The sequence below is a fragment of the Orcinus orca genome, chromosome 3, assembly GCF_937001465.1.
Source record: "Orcinus orca chromosome 3, mOrcOrc1.1, whole genome shotgun sequence".
Classification (NCBI taxonomy): domain Eukaryota; kingdom Metazoa; phylum Chordata; class Mammalia; order Artiodactyla; family Delphinidae; genus Orcinus; species Orcinus orca.
The window spans coordinates 75,625,370-75,645,193 of NC_064561.1; the positions used below are offsets into that span (position 1 = coordinate 75,625,370).

The following is a 19,824-nucleotide window of genomic DNA, read 5'->3' on the forward strand; positions in this document are numbered from 1 at the left end:
AGGAGTGGTTCTGGAGCAGGGCTCTGCAGCTCTAAGGGTCAAGGCTTCCAGTGAGGGACTGAGGCCAGAGGGCCTGGTATGCACCATCTGGATCTGTTCCTTCAGCTCTGCTCAGGCTTCAACTCTGGGCCAGTGACCCCTGGGTCCTTCTGCTGACATTTAGAGCTGGGATCCCTGATGCTGTGCCAACACTAGGCCCAATTACAGCCAAGAGCTTTGAGCTGGCAGTCAAGAAGCTGGGTTTTAGCTTCTACTCTACTGTTAACTAGTTACCCAACCTCAGACAAGATTTTTCCCCTCATTGTGCCTCAATTTCCCCATTTGTGAAACAGTGATGGGGGTGGGGGGGGGGAACAAGCTACAGTGCTTGAGGTTCCCAGTACCCAGTGTAGAGTTCCATCTCTAGTTAGCACGGAAAGAGGTCTATGGGCATGGGGAAGCACCTGAACACTCAGACATTAGGTTGCTCCAGCCTAACAAGGGCCAAAAGAAGGAAGAAAAACCAAAATAGGAAGCTTGGTGGTCCCCAGAAAAATGTTTCCCGCAACAGAGAGGTGGTGCTCAGTAGTAACCAAGAAGGCCGCCTTCTAGGGAATTTAGACCCTGGCTTGCCTGGCACCAGGCTGCAGGCCTGCCCTCCATGGGGCCTGCTGGCTCCCGGGAAGTGTGCGGCTTCCAAGAATAAAGCATCTCTTCCAGGCCAGGGTCAGAGGGAAAAGCAAGTCTGCTTTTTGGCCCTGCTGGGCAGTGTGTGCACAGTGCCTCCAGGCACCTCAGAGGGGGTCAGAGGGCAGCCCTTAGGGTGGACACAAAGAACCCCTGCAGCTGATGATAAGAGCCACATACCTGGCTCTCCACTCTGGAATAAGCATGCACGTTGGATGGACTGAGTATGGGGTGGTGATCCCCACTCCAGGAAGAGTTGGGGGTTACCAACTCCTAAATCTAGAAGAAGGCCAGACTAGCAGAAGACAAGCAAGGAGCACCAAGGCCCAATCACTCAGGCTATGGCAGCCTTCCCACCTCTGCAGCCTCAGCCGTGCCAGCACCCAGATACCACCTCCCTTCTAGGAGGGTGAGTGCTCCTAGGGCAGCCCCCATCCAGACAGGGCTGCCGAAGTCAGGATGGGAGTAGCAGGGGATTCAGAGCTGAGGGACTTGGTGATGGGGTGCTAGCCTCTGGGGGTGTTAGGCGGAGCTTCAGGACCAGACTATGCCTATTGCTGCTCTTGAATATGATGTGATCTATTCCCACCTAGCATGCGCTACTTTTGTAGCGACAGAAATAAAAAAAATGAATACAGTCAGTAGCTGCTTCTCAATAGGTCTCTCGTGAGGGTCGGGGACTGATATGGCTGTGCTAGACTAGAAACCCACACGGGCTTCTGCAGTGAGTTCTGGGGTGGAACCCCACCCCCACCCCCATGCCAGGTCTCCCAATATAGGCTTCTAGGGACTTCTGGACTGGCAAGGCCAGGTGCCACCTGGAACCAGGTCAGACTATGCTCTGCAGGAGACAAGGTGACTGTAGTGCTCATCTTGGAATAGGTCCCCAGAGCATCTCTCCGGCTCCTGCAGCCTCACCACCACCACTTGGTCCAACTGGGCTCTCTATCCACTACTGACATTTCTCAACAATTCTCACAACCTGGCTTTGGGCCCTCCAAAAGCAAGCATGGGTTAAAACTTCTTTCCTCCTGGCCACAAGGGGCCTGTGAGTAGGGTCAGGAAAGATAACAGGTCTCAAAAAATGAACAGAAGGGCAGGCACGGGCTAGGTCCCACCCAGCCAACCCATCCACTTACCTGTCAACCACCAGATGGAGTGCAGTGGGCTCTTGGACTTGGCCTGACTCCTCCTTAAGCGGGCGGCAGGTGGAGCAGGGGGCGATGAGAAGCCCATAGAGTCCAGGCTATGTGCCCCAGGCTTGTTGTGTTTATAGAGGAGTGTAGTATTTCTATACTGAGCTCCTGGCTTGGCAGCTGCGACTAAAGCAGCTACAGACCAGCTCACTGATGCTGCCACTTGGTACGAAGGATGGGCTATACTGGCTGATGATAACAGGGATCAACCTTAGAACTAAATGTGTAGGTTTAAGATTTAGGTCATGAGTCTAGTATCCTTACCCCTCAGCTGGGTTAGCTATGAAAGCAGGCACAAACTGAAAACATCTGGGAGTAACCCTTGCAAGGAGCCTAGACTTGCCACCCTTCCTGGTCAGAAATGTGCCTTTCTAGTGGTGGTGTCTTCATGGATATATATGTGTATGTGTGTATATCTATATCTATATCTATATCTGTATCTATATCTCAGAGCTTTTCCAACTATATACTTTAGTTATGTACAGTTTGTTTTATGTCATTTATACCTCAATAAAGCTGTTAAAATTTTTAAGAAGAAAGAGAAATTGTGTCTCTTGTACGCAGTATGTAATTGGTGCTACTTCTCAGTTATGGGAAGTAGAGAGGTGATGTAGTTCCCTGGGACTAAATGTCCTTACCTGTGAGTTGGCTGGAAGAAAAAAGAGATAGGGCCTGTGCCCACAGGGCAGAAGCTCTTCCCAGAGATGTACCTAGGCTGACCGCATCAACGGTCAAACACACTGGTAAGCACTACCTGTTACTGAATGCCATGTATTCTAAACACATTTCATTCTGCCTCCTGCTGCAATTAACGGTGAATCCTTGCCCCAAGGCTGTCAGGGCAAGGAGAAGAAGAAGAAAAAGAATTTGCTACCATATCCTCTACAAAGCCTGGCAGTGCCCTGCAGAAGAGAGGCTCGGTAGCTGTTTGGTACCTATGTGAGTGAGTGAATAGATGGATAAAAGGACAGTCAACCTTCCGAACCATATTATCCCTTGGGTTTAGTCCTTGGGCTTGGCTGCCCAAAGACCAGATGAACCCTGAGCTTCATTCTCTAGAACAGATTATTTTCCTTTCTCCCTCACACCTTCTCTGTGACAACTGTCAGAACTTTGACCCAGGATGTCGGTTCTCAGCTAGCTAGAGAGACAATCAATCTGACCACTCATGGCCAGATGGGTCTGTTGTGACTGCACACACACAGGGCCCTTCAGGGACCCAGCAAGTGGCTTGCCATGAGCTGCAAAGGCAGGGAAAAGGGTCTGAGCTTTCCTAGAGTGAGGGAAGTCAGCAAAGGCATACCAGTGAGGCACAGTCTCCAGGTCCTTTTGGTCTCCCCACCCCAGAGTCAGCCCGGGGCCTGCCTCCCAGGTCGATGTGGCTTTTTCTTCAGGTGGACTTGGAGATAACAGTGGGGTCTCTCCTATTTTCCAAGACTACACGCGCATAAGGCTGATGGAAAAGCTGGTCCAGAAAAAGAGGTTCTCTAGGACAACAGGGAGTAAAAGTGTTGCGAAGGGTCAGGGCAGGGGGCTTCTGCGAAGCAGAGGCTGGCAAGGAGCAAGGGGACGCAGAGGACTGCTGGGTTTTGGCTGAAGAGACCCCACGTCATGGGTGCCAGAAGAGTTAGAAGTTTCTAAAAGAACCTTTCCGGCCACAGGCTGTGCTATGCAGACACCAAAAAGCAGGTGTCTCAGACCCAGGTAGCCTGAGAAATCACCCAGGTTCCCCGAGAAGGAGGCAGTCCTGGGCCAAGAAACACTCAGGTATTGGAGCAGCACTGCACAGTGGGGTGGCTGATTCCCCAGCACTCCAGGGGTGACTGAAGGGCTAGGGAAGGGGCTAGCCTAGAAGCACATGGACCACCAAACTATTCCTGAAACATGGGAGAACCACCTTTCTCACCTCATAAATAGTGTCCCCTTCTTTCTGCCAGTCCCAGTGCCTTGTTGCAGATCCACGCAGGGGCAAGCCCCAGGTTGTGGAGTGGGGGATTACATTTACTTTAAAATATTCCAGTCAGTGCCTTTCAACCACCACTAAGTTTCCCTTCTATAAGTTAAACTTGTCCTTTTCTTCTTCAGTTCTCACACTTTAGAGATTTCAAAATTATTCATTAATCCATTCAATAAAAATTTTCCTGAGTACCCAATCTGTATCCAGCATCAATGTTAGGACTTGCAGGAGATACAGAGATGTTAAGTCTACCACAAAGTTTAGTACTACATGTGCACACATTAACCTCAACAAAGAAAAAAAATCAAACACGAGACCTGAGGTTTTCATTTTCTGCTGAAAAACATGAATAGGGGGCTTCCCTGGTGGCGCAGTGGTTGGGAGTCCGCCTGCCGATGCGGGGGGCGGGGGGCGCGGGTTCGGGCCCCGGTCCGGGAGGATCCCGCGTGCCGCGGAGCGGCTGAGCCCGTGAGCCATGGCTGCTGGGCCTGCGCAACCGGAGCCTGTGCTCCGCAGCGGGAGAGGCCGCAGCAGTGGGAGGCCCGCATACCGCCAAAAAAAAAAAGAAATCATGAATAGGAATTCAATACCAGTGTACTTACAAACACTTCTATGATTTGGGGCAAAGGGCAGTCTTGCAGACATTTAGCAGGCACAGGACTAGCTGCAACGGTCAGCAGGCCAGGTCCAGGTTGAAAGAAAATGGGCCTTCGAAAAAAGGAGCTCTCAGAATGTTAATGCAACAGCTTCCAACAGTGACTGTTCACCAGAAGAGAACAAGCAGCCTTGAACTTAAAGTCTGGCATTCCAGCATCCTCTAACAAAGGGCTAAGTAATATATTAATCTTGCCTCCCTGCAAAGACTGACAACCTGAAAGTAGGTCAAAGGGCACATAGCTCTTACAAAACTGTTAAGACAGCTAAAGAAATAGGCTAAATATATAAGAGGAAAGGCTGACATTGGCAGCAACATAGCTCAAGGACCCTTCTGGAACAGTTGGCCTTTGGGAGCTCATCAGTGCCATCACCACGCTCAGCCGAAGGCATGATGGGGGCAGCAAAGAAAGAGCAAATGACTAGAGTAAGTTGGGGACCACAGGGGTTAGGGAAAAATCCTAAGAAATGCCATGAGCTACTTCTGACTTCACTGCCTTTTCTTCCACAGGCAGCCAGAAGCAGAATTTGTAGGGACTTCTGAGTCATGGACTGTGGCTTCCCCTCTGTGTTCTCTCCCTGCAGTCTGAGGAACAGCCTCTACTTTCACAATACTTGGCCTCCAGAAGGGTGACAGACTGGCTTCCAGAAGGGTGACAGACTCACTTGCGAGGCTAGGACCAAGGATTTGTGATGACTGGAAGTTTTCATACTCCATGCACTTGTCAGCCACAAGTCACAGTCAGCTACCTCCAATCAGTACCTCTTTTCTCAAGTAACAATGCCTGAGGACACTGGAATGATGTCACTTGCTCAGAGATCCCAGTGGGGCTCTTCTCTTACTCCTACTACATACATGTGGAGTAAGGAGGCACAGATGCTGGGGACATCAAATGTCCAAACATACAAAAAACAACACACACACACACACACACACACACACACACACACGTCTGTTGGGGCAGCACTCAAGACTCCCCTGAAGGATGACAACCCCCAGAAGCAACACACACAGGGTCTCCAGAACCCTTGTAAGCCCCTTTCAGGCTCAAGCGGGGTTTGCTGCCATACCAGGACCTGTGCACCCTGCCCTTCAGCCTCTTCTCTGTGAACTCTGCCCTCCTGCCAGGTTGTTTCTTGCTGTTCCAGACTTTGCATCTGCTGAGCTCTATACCCCAGACTCACTGAGAAGCCTCCTCCTCCAAGAAGCCTTCCCTAATCCTTGAACCCCTGATCCTGACACTCAGTGAACCCGGGCACCCTGGAGCCTATAAAGGAGTGCTCTTTTCAGTGTCCTGCTTGCTCAGTTCTGCTGAGACTACAGGGAGTTAGAGTGCCAGTGTCGGAGTATGATGCAAAGCACATCCACATGCATCAATAAACATCACATCATACATCCAGCTTTAATGATTGCAAGGTCACCAGGGGACAGACAAGGCCACCCAAAAGGAAAATCCAAGGGGCTGGGGCATGAGAAAGGTTTTCCCCCTGCTTCCTATGAACTAAGGTTGTATGCTTTAACTAAATCTGGCTAATGACATTTCCTTAGAATACCCTAAAACATTCCAGGTCAACAAGTCACCCTGAATGGATCTTCAGATGCATGAATCCCTAAAGGCTAGTAACTAACCCTGAGCAAAAGGTAAGCAATTCTTTACGGGGAATGACCAGTCATTTAGGGGTGAAGGTGGGTGGGGAAGGAGTAACTGGGAAAAGGAGCAAGAGACAGTTTTATAGCCATGCTTCCTTTAACTTAAAAAGTTTGAGAAAGTAGAGGGGCATTTCCCCTCTCTCTGAATAGATGCCAAAAGGCTGGAGGAAAAATGGTGACAGCTCCTTGGCCCAAGCTCTAGCTCTAGTTCTCAGCACTCCCACCCCCATCTAAAGTCTCTGACTACTCAGAATCTTAGAGTATCTACAAGGAGTCGCCAGGGCCTTCTTGGCTTCCTCTCTAAGATAGCTAACAGGATGGGCGGCCAGCCTGACACCCGTGCTGCGATGTCCATGATCTTTCTGGAAGTCACCACGAAAAGTTCTCCGGAGCCACCTGGCTGGACGATGACCATCGCCAGTGTGTAGTGGGTCGCGGAGAGGGAGTGACAGCATCCAGCGCTCACCTTGGCGGGTGGAGTGCACGACCTTTAAGACTGTTAAGGTCCTGCCTACTCCCCGGTCCCAGGCCCCGGACGCGGATCTGGTACCCACCTCGGTCACGATGGTGGACAGGTAGATGTCCCGGTTGAACTCCCAGCCATCCAGGCAGCCCTCTTGCTCCAGCTGCTCCAGGTCCACGTCGCGCCCCGGCTCCAGCCCGAGCGCCGAGAAGTTGACGATCGTCGCGAGCCGGTAGCGGCGGCACCTGTGAGGCACCTCGCGGCCGTCCTGCAGCTGCAGCGGGAGGCTGTGGTTGCGCCACACGCTGCTCAGGTTCGCTGTGTCCGGCACCCGACAGTGGTGCTCCGGGGTCGCCGACAGGAACACGGACGACAGACCGTTGAAGCCGTTGGGGACGATGCTGGCGCTGAGCAAGAAGAAAATGAGGCGCTGGAAAGGGCCCCACTCGCCCAGGAAGGCAGTCACCTCGTCGTAGTCCCGCATTCCGCCCTCAGTTGCCCGCGCGGCGCGCGGCCGGGGGTCGGAGGACGCGGCGGCGCGCGGGGGCGGGGCGGGGCGCGGCGTGCGCGTGCGCTGTGGGTCCCCACTGCGCGACCGAGCGAGAGTCGGACCAGGGAACGGCCCGCCGATTGAACGAGATCGCAAGCTCCTGGCGCCGCCGCTGCAGCCCCGCCGAAGCGACCGGCCTTACATAGTGCGCAAGGCCGGGGCGGGCTCTGGGCCTGAGCCTCCAAGCCCGCCCAGGCCGCTGGCGGACGGGGGAGGAGCTGGGCCGCGCGTGACGGGGGTGGGCGGGCCCGGGCCGCCGCGGGCACCTGGGGCTCGGACCCGGTCTCTGCTCCCGCGTGGAGTCGGCCTCGGCGGGCCTCGGTGGGCCTATCCTTGAGTTTACATCCGAAGGAGCCCTGGCTGGGCTGAGGAAGGCCGCGAGACTCGTGACCTCGGCGGCGTTTGAGGCCGAACTCGCTGGCCCAGCGCGGAGCCCGGGCGAGCCGGAAGCTAGGCTCAGGTATTAAAAATACTGCATCGCCCCCCCCCCCTTACCGAAGCCAAAAGGGGCACTGTGACTGGCCCAAGGTCTCGTTGCTAGTTTACTGCCCTTGACACCGCCCATTTTTGTAAGAGTGACCAGGATTATCTTGAAACCGGAACCGTTAACTACCCCAATGGAGAGCCTGGGAGCAAGGACTTAATTCTAATCCAAATGCCCTTTTCATATTTTGGTCTGTAACAAGCCCTTTTGTTGTCCTTTAACTTCAAACAAATGTAAAATTTTAACTTCGAGATTATTGACGATCCCAGCCTAGGATTAAATGTTCCCCTCAGGTTAGTTATTTCTGTACAGAGTTAAGAGTTGAAGGGTAATTCAAAAAAGCAACTAGGTGATTCTAAAGCTTCACTGTCCCATAGAATAAATAGCTACATTTGTAATTTAAAATTTTCTAGTAGTCATATTAATAAAGTTACCAGATTTAGCACATAAAAGTATAGGACACCCATTTAAAATTTGAATTTCTGATAAACAACGAATTTTTTTTTTTTTTTTGGCCTCGCCATGTGGCTTCCGGCGTCTCCGTTCTCCCACCAGGGATTGAACCCCGCCCACGCCAGTGAAAGCCGGGAATCCTAACCATCAGGCCACCCAGAACTCCCAAACAACAAATAATTTTATACTAATAAAATATGCGCAGGGACATATGAAATTCAGATGTATTGTGTAGGGCAACCTTACATAATAAAGTCAAAAGAAATGGGTGAAATTAATAATATATTTAATCCAATATATCCATAACATTATTATTTCATAACGTAATCAATATAGAATTTATTGAAATATTTTACATTCTTACATAAATAAGATCTTACATTTTAAAAATTTTCATACTAAATCTTAAGAATCCAGTGTGCATTTTATACCACATTTCTCTTTGTGTTAACCACACTTTAAGAGCTCAGTAGCCACATGTAGCTTGTGGGCTATCTTATTGCACAACACTGTTCTAAGGCCTTTTAGAACTAGGGTTGCTAAATTTAACATTGGAGCATTTTCCTTTCTATAATAATAATGGCTTAGTGATCGAAAGAGAACTAAGTGCACACTTTTAAATGTAATCTGTTGGATAAACTATTTAATAGTGATTGTATTCTACACTGAAAATAAAAAGAGAGGGGGAAGCTTACCTTGCCAGCATGTTTTACACAAAGAAATAATCATTTCCATAAAGCACAGATTTCTTTTTTTATAAATTAATTTATTTTATTTTTATTTTTGGCTGTGTTGGGTCTTCATTGCTGCCCGTGGGCTTTCTCTAGTTGCAGTGAGCGGGGCCTACTCTTTGTTGCGGTGCGCGGGCTTCTCATTGCGGTGGCTTCTCTTGTTGTGGAGCCTGGGCTCTAGAGTGCAGGCTCAGTAGTTGTGGCACACAGATTTAGTTGCTCTGCGGCATGTGGGATCTTCCTGGACCAGGGCTCAAACCTGTGTCCCCTGCATTGGCAGGCAGATTCTTAACCATTTTGCCACCTGGGAAGTCCCACAGTAGATGTTTTTTAAAAATTAGGCTAAAATTCTTAACACAGGTCTTAGTCATTTCCTTTATACTTACTATCCAATATTCCTGCCTCTTAAAGACACCCGGCTAGGATTAAATGTACTTAATCCTTTCTAACATCTTATCTCAAGTAACAGTCCTTTACTGGAACTAACAGAAAAGGAAAACCGAGCTTCTTGAACATAAACTTTTTTTCTCGTATCAACTCTCAAAATTGTTTTAATATTTCAAAGTAAACGAAAGCTTCTATGAGAAAAATGCTGACCTGTGTCCAGACCAAACAAGGTGAAAAAGTCTTATTTTAAGAAATATCAGTTGGGCATCAGAAAACAGTCCTGAAAGGGTTTGGAAACAATTCACCAGGCTACCAAAGAAGCTGCAGATCCTGAAAAGAAAACAAACCATTTCTCATAAATGGCTTGTCCACATGCACAAAGCCAGGAGCAACTCAGGGCCTTCCAATCCTTGGTGGGGCAGGGATTACTCTTTGTTATTTGAACTGCATCTTTTATTTATTTATTTATTATTACTATTTTCTAAATTATTTATTTATTTATTTTTGGCTGTGTTGGGTCTTCGTTGCTGCCTGTGGGCCTTCTCTAGTTGTAGCGAGTGGGGGCTAGTCTTCCTTGTGGTGCGCGGGCTTCTCATTGAGGTGGCTTCTCTTGTGGAGCATGGACTCTAGGCACGCAGGCTTCAGTAGTTGCAGCACTTGGGCTCAGTAGTTGTGGCTCGCAGGCTCTAGAGCGCAGGCTCAGTAGTTGTGGCACACGGGCTTAGTTGCTCCGTGGGATCTTCCCGGACCAGGGATCGAACCCGTGTCCCCTGCATTGGCAGGTGGATTCTTAACCTCTGCGCCACCAGGAAAGCCCTGACTTGCATCTTTTAAAAGAGAGATTGAACTCAGAATCTGAGAGAATCAGTTACCTGAGGCCCTTTAACCCTCAAAATTCTGAATTGGGATGTTCCTATTTTATAAATAAGAGAAAATAAAACTGATTTATATGGTAGATAGCAGATTCAGGGTTAGAACCCTAGATTAAAGGAATTAAAATGTTAGCAGATGTGGTAGTTGGTCTCCAAGCCAGCACCCTATGATCCTTGAATCCTGGTATTATGTAACAAAAATCAAAATGGAGTCAGTATTGCTAAGAGAGCTTTATAAAATGGAGGCAGAGGCCATTAAAGAAGTGTGATTTATGGACATCTCAGTCTGGATGGAATCTGACGTTTTGACCTGATGCAGTCATCCAGAACGCCTACCAGAAACTCAAGCTAATTACTGGGACCCTTACCCTAAATTAACTTGTGATAGTCTATCTACTTATCAGACTCCTACCCTAAAACAACTCATGATTCCTTAAGGACAATTATTTTCTGACATGCATCAGAGTTAATTATAATTCTTGCCAGGCAGCTTTTAACAACCTCCGTGGCTTTTTGTCTGTATAAGCCCCTGACTCTTCCTCTTCCATGGAACACTCCCTCAGGGTTACCCTAATCTGTGTCTCCCGAATTGCAATTCTTTTTTTTTAAATTTATTTTTATTTTTTAAATATATTTTTTTATGTGGACCATTTTTAAAAAGTCTTTTTTGAATTTGTTACAGTATTGCTTCTGTTTTCTGTTTTGGTTTTTTGGATGTGGGATCTTAGCTCCCCAACCAGGGGTTGAACCTGCACCCCATGCATTGGAAGGTGAAGTCTTAACCACTGGACCGCCAGGGAAGTCCCCCAAATTGCAATTCTTAAGACCCCAAGTAAACTCTTTTCTTACTTACAGCCTCCTGTATTTTTTTTTTTGATTGACAGTATTCATATCCTTGTGTAGGCTCCTCTCACTTCATACCAGGATTGGTCTGTGTGACCAACAGCATATAGCACAAGTGATGTTTCTTCACTTCAGTGATTACATTACAAAGTGACTTCCCTCTTAGATGTTTTCCCTCCCTCTCTCTCTCTCTCCCTCTCTCTCTCTTTCTTTGGGAGAAGCAATCTGCCTGCCATGTTGTAAGCAGCCCTTTGAGTGTCCCAGGTGATGGCAAAGAATGAAGACTTCTGCCAACAGCCAATGAGGAACTGAGGTGCTCTGACCTGATGTGAGTGAGCTTGTGAGCGACAACTTCAGCATTAGTTGAGTCTTTAGATGACTGAAGACCTAGCCAATAGCTTGACTGCAAACTCATGAGAAACCGTGAACCAGAACCACCCAGCTAAGGTAGCTCCCAGATTCCTGAACTTTATCAATTGTGAGAGATAAATGTTCATTGTCTTAAGCTGCTAAATTTTGGGGTACTTTGTTATGCAGCAATATATAACTAATGCACAGATTATTGAACAATATGTTGAATTAAAATACAGAAGAATAAACATCTATAACTCCTTGATTTGTTTTACCTTCTATTCAACAGAATTTTTAATTTATTTCCCTGACAAGAGACAGCATAGTGTATGAGACAGCATAGTGTAGCATAACCTCTGTATAAAGATCAGTATTCAATTGCTGACTCCTTCAAGTCCTAGCTTGGCAAGTTTTTATTTATTTAATTTATTTTTTGGCTGTGTTGGGTCTTAGTTGCGGCACGCGGGATCTTCATTGAGGCATGCGGGATCTTTTGTTGCGGTGCGCGTGCTCTTCCTTGCAGCGCACAGGCTTCTCTCTAGTTGTGGCGTGTGGGTTTTCTCTCTCTAGTTGTGGCACGCGGGCTCCAGAGCGCGTGGGCTCTGTAATTTGCAGCATGTGGGCTCTCTCGTTGGGGCGCGCGAGCTCAGTAGTTATGGTACGTGGGCTTAGTGGCCCCACGGCATGCGGGATCTTAGTTCCCTGACCAGGGATTGAACCTGCGTCCCCTGCATTGTAAGGCATATTCTTTACCACTGGACCACCAGGGAAGTCCCTTGGCCAGTTTTTAAAGCTTTCCAAGCCTCAAATTCCCAGATGATAGTGCTTAGCTCAGTGCCTAGGACACATTAAGTGTGAAATAAGTATTAGCCATAATTAATAGTTTTATTTTGATTACTGACTCTAAAGAAGCACCTTTGGACGTGTCTGTAGGTTGTGTGGGATGAAGTAGTCAGTACTTACTTGCCTGAGGAAGAGGAAGCCTCCAAAGAAAGAACTCCTTTGAGAAAAAAAAGAGTAGAGGGTCCAGGCTTAGTCCAGTATTAGAGCTTCTGCATCAGAATGGAGGAGGATTCAGAGGGTCTGTCCAGCCTCTGCTGTTGACCCCACAGGTCGTGTATGGATTTTATAGAAAAGGGACCTTGAGTAAAATATGAAATAGCTATTTTTGCCAAGATCTCTATGAGACATTGTTTGCGTTGGTCTCATAACATCCGAGTGTGACCCAAGAGTGAAGGAACAGGATTCTATCCACCTCATCAGACAACATCCCAAGTGGCATGTCATTACCTATGCATATCAGCATTTTGGTTACAGTAGAGCAGCTGCATCTGAGCTTGGCATAGCAGGACTTCAGGTGTCAGTGGGTATGCAGCACTTTTGTGCTGTTCTCCAGGGGTCCACTACAGATACATCTCAGAAAAAAAAAAAAAAAAAAGATAAAAGTCTTTGTTCATGAGCCCAACTGTGGTTGGAGGTTTGACTTTGAAGGAGATTGGAGTTGCACAAACAGAAGGGCCAGAGAAATCACATTTGTACTGTTATGATTCTACGTTTTAATGCCAGTCTATTTTGGCCTGGACAGATAGGTAACTAATCATGAAGACAATGTGCCTTGAAATATTCTGCAGACTAGAAAATTATATAATCAAATACTTTGAACAATTTTTTAAGGACTTAGATGTCCAGACTTTTCCTTTGAATGAGTATAATTTCCAATGTGAAAACCCACAAGTTGGCTTCAAGAGACACATGCGAGTTTTAAAATCCCATATAAATAATTACTCACTGCCACAAACTTGAGTGGGGGTAGGAATGTAAACTTGTTCCCTTCAGGTATACCTACATAAAGTGAGATGTGAAATAGGCTGCTTCTATTTTAAAGGCTGGTTATCACATTCTAGAATAGATGGAAAAGACATTGGAGACAGCTAATGTTAGAAATACAAGTTTTCCCCAAAGGCTTTTATGTATGTATGTGACACAGAAGGAAAATGGGTTCATTAATGTTATTCTTCGTTCATTCAGCAAATATTTGAAAAGGCTGTTATGTGCCCAACCCTGTTCTGGGAATTGAGAAAAGGAACAAGATTTCTGTTCTCACGGAGTTCACATTTTAGTTGTGGGATGGTGCTACTGACAATAAACTTGTGAAGATAAATAAGAATTTCAAATAGTGGTTAAGTGACAAGTAGAGATAAAAGAGCATGATGGTGTAAAGAGTGACAGTCAGTGGGTGGCTACTTTAGACTGGTGAGTGAATATTTTTCTGAGAAGGTGATATCTGAGCTGAGACACAAGGGTGAGAAGGAAACTATCATGTGAGGAATTGGGAAGACAATGTTCCAAGCAGAGGAGCAGCAAGTGCAAAGGCTGTGAAGTGAGGGCATGCGCTTGGGGTGTTGGAGAAACAGAGGGAAGACCAGCGTGACTGGAACATAGTGATCAAAGTGAGTAGTGGTGGGACATAAGGTCAGAGATGTTGGCAAGTGGCCAGATCATCTAGTGCCTTGTAGACAGTGGCAAGGAGTTTGAATTTCATACTTGGTGCAATGAGAAACCATCAGAGCATTTTTAAGCAGAGAAAGGATAAGGTGTGATTTCTATCATTAAAAGAGTGCTCTGCCTCTGTATAGATAATTGACTGTAGAGGACAAGCATGAAAACAGGTCAACTTGTTAGGAAGCTATTGCAGCATCCCAGGCAAGAGCCTTGGATGGCCTGAAGTAGAGTGGTATCTGTGGAAGAGATACATGGATGAATTCAGAATACATTTTGCAAGCAAAAGGTAACATGACTTATTATTGGATATGGGCATGAGAGAAGAAATTAAGGATGACTCCTGGATTTTTGGCTGAAGCAATTTGGTGCCAGTTTTTGGAATGAGGAAATTGGGTGGGATAGGGGGTTTAGGAAATTAAGAGTTTTGCTTTATTTTAATTAAAACATTTTTTATCATGGTAAAATACACATAAAATTTATCATCCTCTTTTTAAGTGTATGGTTCAGTGGCATTAAGTGTGTTCACATTGTTTTACAACTATCACCATTATCCATTTCTAGAACTCTTTTCATCTTGCAAAATTGAAACTCTGTGTCCATTAAACAATAACTGCGCACTCCTCACTCCCCCCAGCCCCTAGCAACCACCCTTGTACTTTCTGTCTCTATGAATTTGACTGTTCTACGTACCTCATATAAATAGAATCATACCGTATTTGTCCTTTTGTGACTGCTTATTTCAGTAAGCATAATGTCCTCAAGGTTCATCTGTGCTATGGCATGTGAAAGAATTTTCTTCCTTTTTTTTTTTTTTTTAGCAGTACGCGGGCCTCTCACTGTCGTGGCCTCTCCCACTGCGGAGCACAGGCTCTGGACGCACAGGCTCAGAGGCCATGGCTCACGGGCCTATCCGCTCTGCGGCATATGGGATCTTCCCGGACCGGGGCACGAACCCGTGTCCCCTGCATCAGCAGGCAGACTCTCAACCACTGCGCCACCAGGGAAGCCCTAATTTTCTTCCTTTTTAAGGCTGAATCATATTCCACTGTATGTATGAGTAGTATTCCACAGTTTGTTTTTCCATTCATCTGTCAATGGACACTTGGGTTGCTTCCATCTTTTGGCTATTGTGAATAATGTGAACATAGGTGTATAAATATCTCTCCAAGTCCATGCTTTCAAGTCTTTGAGTATATACCCAGAAATGGAATTTCTGGATTATATGGTAATTCTATTTTTAATTTTTTGGGGAACTGCCATGCTGTTTTCCATAGGGACTGCACCATTTTACATTTCCACCAACAGTGCACAAAGGTCCCAATTTTTCCATGTCCTCCCTGACACTTGTTATTTTCTCTTTTTTATAGTAGCTATCCTAATAAGGTGTGAGGTGATATCTCATTGCGATTTTGATTTGTATTTCTCTGATGATTAGTGCTGTTGAGCACCCTTTCATGTGCTTATCAGTCATTTGTATATTTTCTTTGAAGAAATGTCTATTCAAGTCCTTTGCCCATTTTAATTGGGTTTTTCATTTTTTTGTTGTTGTGTTGTAGGAGTTCTTTTTATGTTCTGGATATTAACCCCTTATAAGATATACTGTTTCCCTTAAACAAGATAAAAACGACAACCCTCAGAATGGGAGAAAATATTTGCAAACGAAGCTACTGACCAAGGGTTAATCTCCAAAATATACAAACAGCTTATGCAGCTCAATATCAAAAAAACCAAACAAACCAATCCAAAAATGGGCAGAAGACCTAAATAGACATTTCTCCAGAGAAGATACACAGATTGCCAACAAACACATGAACAGATGCTCAACATCACTAACCATTAGAGAAATGCAAATCAAAACTACAATGAGGTATCACCTCACACTGGTCAGACTGGCCATTATCAAAAAATTTACAAACAATAAATGCTGGAGAGGGTGTGGAGAAAAGGGAACCCTGTTGCACTGTTGGTAGGAATGTAAATTGTTACAGCCACTATGGAGAACAGTATGGAGGTTCCTTAAAAAACTAAAAATAGAACTACCACATGACCCAGCAATCCCACTACTGGGCATATACCCCAAGAAAACCATAATTCAAAAAGAGGGACTTCCCTGGTGGCGCAGTGGTTGGGAGTCCGCCTGCCAGTGCAGGGGACACGGGTTCAAGCCCTGGTCCGGGAGGATCCCACATGCCGCGGAAGAACTAGGCCCATGTGCCACAACTACTGAGCCTACACTCTAGAGCCCGTGAGCCACAACTACTGAGCCTGCGTGCCGCAACTGCTGAGGCCCACAACTACTGAGCCTATACTCTAGAGCCCGTGAGCCACAACTACTGAGCCTGAGTGCCACAACTGCTGAGGCCCGTACGCCTGGAGCCCGTGCCCTGCAACAAAAGAAGCCACCAAATGAGAAGCCCGGGAACCATGGCGAAGAGTAGCCCCCACTCGCCGCAACTAGAGAGAGGTCTGCGCGCAGCAATGAAGACCCAAGGCAGCCAAAAATAAAAATAATTAAAAAAACAAAAAGAGTCATGGACCACAGTGTTCATTGCAACACTATTTACAATAGGCAGGACATGGAAGCAACTTAAGTGTCCGTCGACAGATGAATGGATAAAGAAGATGTGGCACATGAATACAATGGAATATTACTCAGCCATAAAATGAAATGAAATTGAGTTTTTGTAGTGAGTTGGATGGACCTAGAGTCTGTTATACAGAGTGAAGTAAGTCAGAAAGAGAAAAACAAATACCATATGCTAACACATATGGAATCTAAGAAAAAAAAAAGGTTCTGATGAACCTAGGGGCAGGACAGGAATAAAGACAGACGTAGAGAATGGACTTGAGGACTCAGGGTAAGCTAAGACGAAGTGAGAGAGTGGCATTGACATATATACAATACCAAATGTAAAATAGATAGCTAGTGGGAAGCAGCCGCATAGCACAGGGAGATCAGCTAGGTGGTTTGTGACCACCTAGAGGGATGGGATAGGGAGGGTGAGAGGGAGACGCAAGAAGGAGGGGATATGGGGATATATGTATATGTATAGCTGATATACTTCGTTATACAGCAGCAACTAACACAAGAATGTAAAGCAATTATACTCCAATAAGATATTAAAAAATATAAATATATATGGTTTCCAAATATTTTCTCCCATTCCATAGGTTGCCTTTTTTTACTCTGTTGATTGGATCCTTTTATGTACAGAAGTTTTTAGTTCTGATGTAGTTCAGTTTTATCTATTCTTTCATTGTTGTTGCCTGTGCAAACGAGTTTTATTTTAAATATAAAAATAAACTGATATTTAAATATATTAATATTTTAAACCTAAATTTAAATATAATTTTGGAGACAGTTGGACATATGAGTCTGAAGATCATAGCAGAGGTCAGAATGAGATATAAATTAGAGAGTTATCCACATGTGGATGGTATTCGTAACCACAGGTCTGGATGAGATCAACCAAGAGAGAAGATGCATAGGAACACATAGGTCTCCTTATGGGATACAGTCATACTGGAGTAAGATGCCATAGGAAAATATCAGAAGGTTTTGACTGAGTTAAATTTGGATAATATAAGTTATTGAAGATCTTAATCTTCTGAGCTAGATGCCAGGTTAGAAATTAGAAATTCCTGGGCTTCCCTGGTGGCGCAGTGGTTGGGAGTCCGCCTGCAGATGCGGGGGACGCGGGTTCGTGCCCCGGTCCGGGAAGAACCCACATGCCGCCGAGCGGCTGGGACCGTGAGCCATGGCCGCTGAGCCTGCGCGTCCGGAGCCTGTGCTCTGCAACGGGAGAGGCCACAACAGTGAGAGGCCCGCGTACCGCAAAAAAAAAAAAAAAAAAAGAGAAATTCCTGGGAAAGTATCACCCTCTCTGCCATTGTATTATTACAATAATAATACTAACAATAGCCCAAGACATCATTTAGTCCTCACAACAGCTGTATAAGATATTCTTATTGTCCTCACTTTACAGATAAGGAAACCGAAGTAAGTAATTTGCCCAGTGATTATAGTAAGTATGTGGCAGGGCCAAATTAAAACTCTGGTTGGTCTGCCTCAGTAGTGGTCTACACTATTAATTATTAATCTCATTATTCTGAAAAATGAAATCTAGCCCTCGGCCCTTACCAACTGACTACATTCAGTCTCCTTAGGTTTCATATCACCATGGTCACGTCTTTGTTGGCGGTGAATGGTCCAAGAAAGATGGTACTGATCCTACCACATTAGGTAGGCTGATCTGCCAGTTTCTTCTTTTGAACACTCTGAATCTTAACACTGTGCCAGGTTCTCATACACCAAAAAAAGGGAAAGAAGGTTGATGGACATGGCATACTAGAATCAACAGAAGTTGTCATGTTTTGGGGACTTCCCTGGTGGCACAGTGGTTAAGAATCCGCCTACCAGTGAAGGGGGCATGGGTTCAATCCCTGGTCCGGGAAGATCCCACATGCTGCAGAGCAACTAAGCCCGTGCACCACAACTACTGAGCCCGCGTGCTGCAACTACTGAAGTGCACACACCTAGAGCCCGTGCTCTGCAACGAAGAGTAGCCCCCGCTCTCCACAGAGAGTGAAGAGAAAGCCTGCACACAGCAATGAAGACCTAACGCAGCCAAAAAAAAAAAAGTCATGTTTTTATTCCCTTTCATCTTCAATCTAGATATTACAGTCCTTTGCTTCAATCTCATTTCCTCCATTGTCTTGTCATTCTGCTCACCTGTACTGCAAATCCTAAAATCCAACCGTCTGTGCATTTCACTCCTGTCCTGCAACACTAGAGAAGATCACACAACCATGTGAATTGTTGTCTCTACAAATTTACCTTTTCAATCACAGCTGGACTTTCACCCCACTTGTCACTCTCCCAACCCACATGTTCCTCCAATCCATCGATGATCCTCCTTCCCTTCTATCTTAATTCAGGAGCAGATTGAGAGTGAAAAGTAAAATGGTTTGACTTATCTTGGGCTTAGATTTTGCAATATTGGTAAACAAAAGGACTAGGGTAGTGGTGTGAGTGAATCGAGGGGATTGTGAGGTATAAACTGGAAGGGAAAGGAAAGGATGTCAAGGTCAGAGATAAAGGGTTGTGAGGAAAATAAAAGGTTCTGGAATGAAGTGGAGTTGTTGTGACTGATGACGGGGCCCAGGGTGTGTCCTTGACAGGGAGGGATTATAGAACTGGTAAAGGTCAAGTACTATGAGGATGTGATATAGGATTACTCATCACCCTGAGCACAAAAGTCATCAATACCTCAGGTCAGATTCCAGAGAACTCACCGAATGTGGATAAACAACTGGCAGATTGTTGGTAACAGCAACCAGAAGGGCACAGCATAAACCTCAAAGGAGACATTTTATCTATGTGAAAGTGAAGAAGTTAACGATGGGGAACAAAGAAAATCCTGAGACCTTACCTGGCTTTGAAGTTCATAGGAAGTGGGAAAGAAAGAGCCTCCCTTTGAGAGACAGGACCATGAGGAAGTAGAGTGCTCGGGGGGAAGCAGGATCTCTGTCAAAGCGAGGGCATGGAGAGAGCAACCAGGGATATTCTTTTTTTTTTTGGCACTTATTTATTTATTTATGGCTGTGTTGGGTCTTCGTTTCTGTGTGAGGGCTTTCTCTAGGTGCGGCAAGCGGGGGCCACTCTTCATCGCGGTACGCAGGCCTCTCACTATCGTGGCCTTTCGTTGCGAAGCGCAGGCTCCAGACGAGCAGGCTCAGTAGTTGTGGCTCACGGGCCTAGTTGCTCCGTGGCATGTGGGATCTTCCCAGCCCAGGGCTCGAACCCGTGTCCCCTGCATTAGCAGGCAGATTCTCAACCACTGCGCCACCAGGGAAGCCCCAGGGATATTCTTGATGGAGGAAAGCTGTCTGTTCACAATGGAGTGGGGGTTTCAGAGGACACAGTAGCAGGGAAGTAAACAGTGGGAGGGTGAGACAGTGGGCTATGCAGGGACAGGGAGCACAGAGGGGAGTCAGAATGGAAGTATTTGACAAAAGGGATTAAATTTGCAGTGTTGGAGAGAGATGGTTTCCAGGTTCTCAA

At 46.2% G+C, this 19,824-nt stretch overlaps 1 protein-coding gene across 4 annotated transcripts in view; it reads right to left on the reverse strand.

Annotated features, from left to right (window-relative positions):
• LOC101288688 (solute carrier family 22 member 5) overlaps positions 1 to 19,824 on the reverse strand; it is a 93,616-nt gene that overhangs the window by 18,181 nt on the left and 55,611 nt on the right. Inside the window, exon 2 of one of the 4 annotated variants that reach the window (XM_049707262.1) lies at positions 6,679 to 6,843. In XM_049707262.1, coding sequence (XP_049563219.1) covers positions 6,679 to 6,843 — 165 coding nt within the window. Of the gene's footprint in view, positions 1 to 6,678; positions 7,330 to 19,824 lie in introns of those variants that run through there. The other 3 variants (XM_033405881.2, XM_049707263.1, XM_004279895.3) reach the window with 3 other exon arrangements.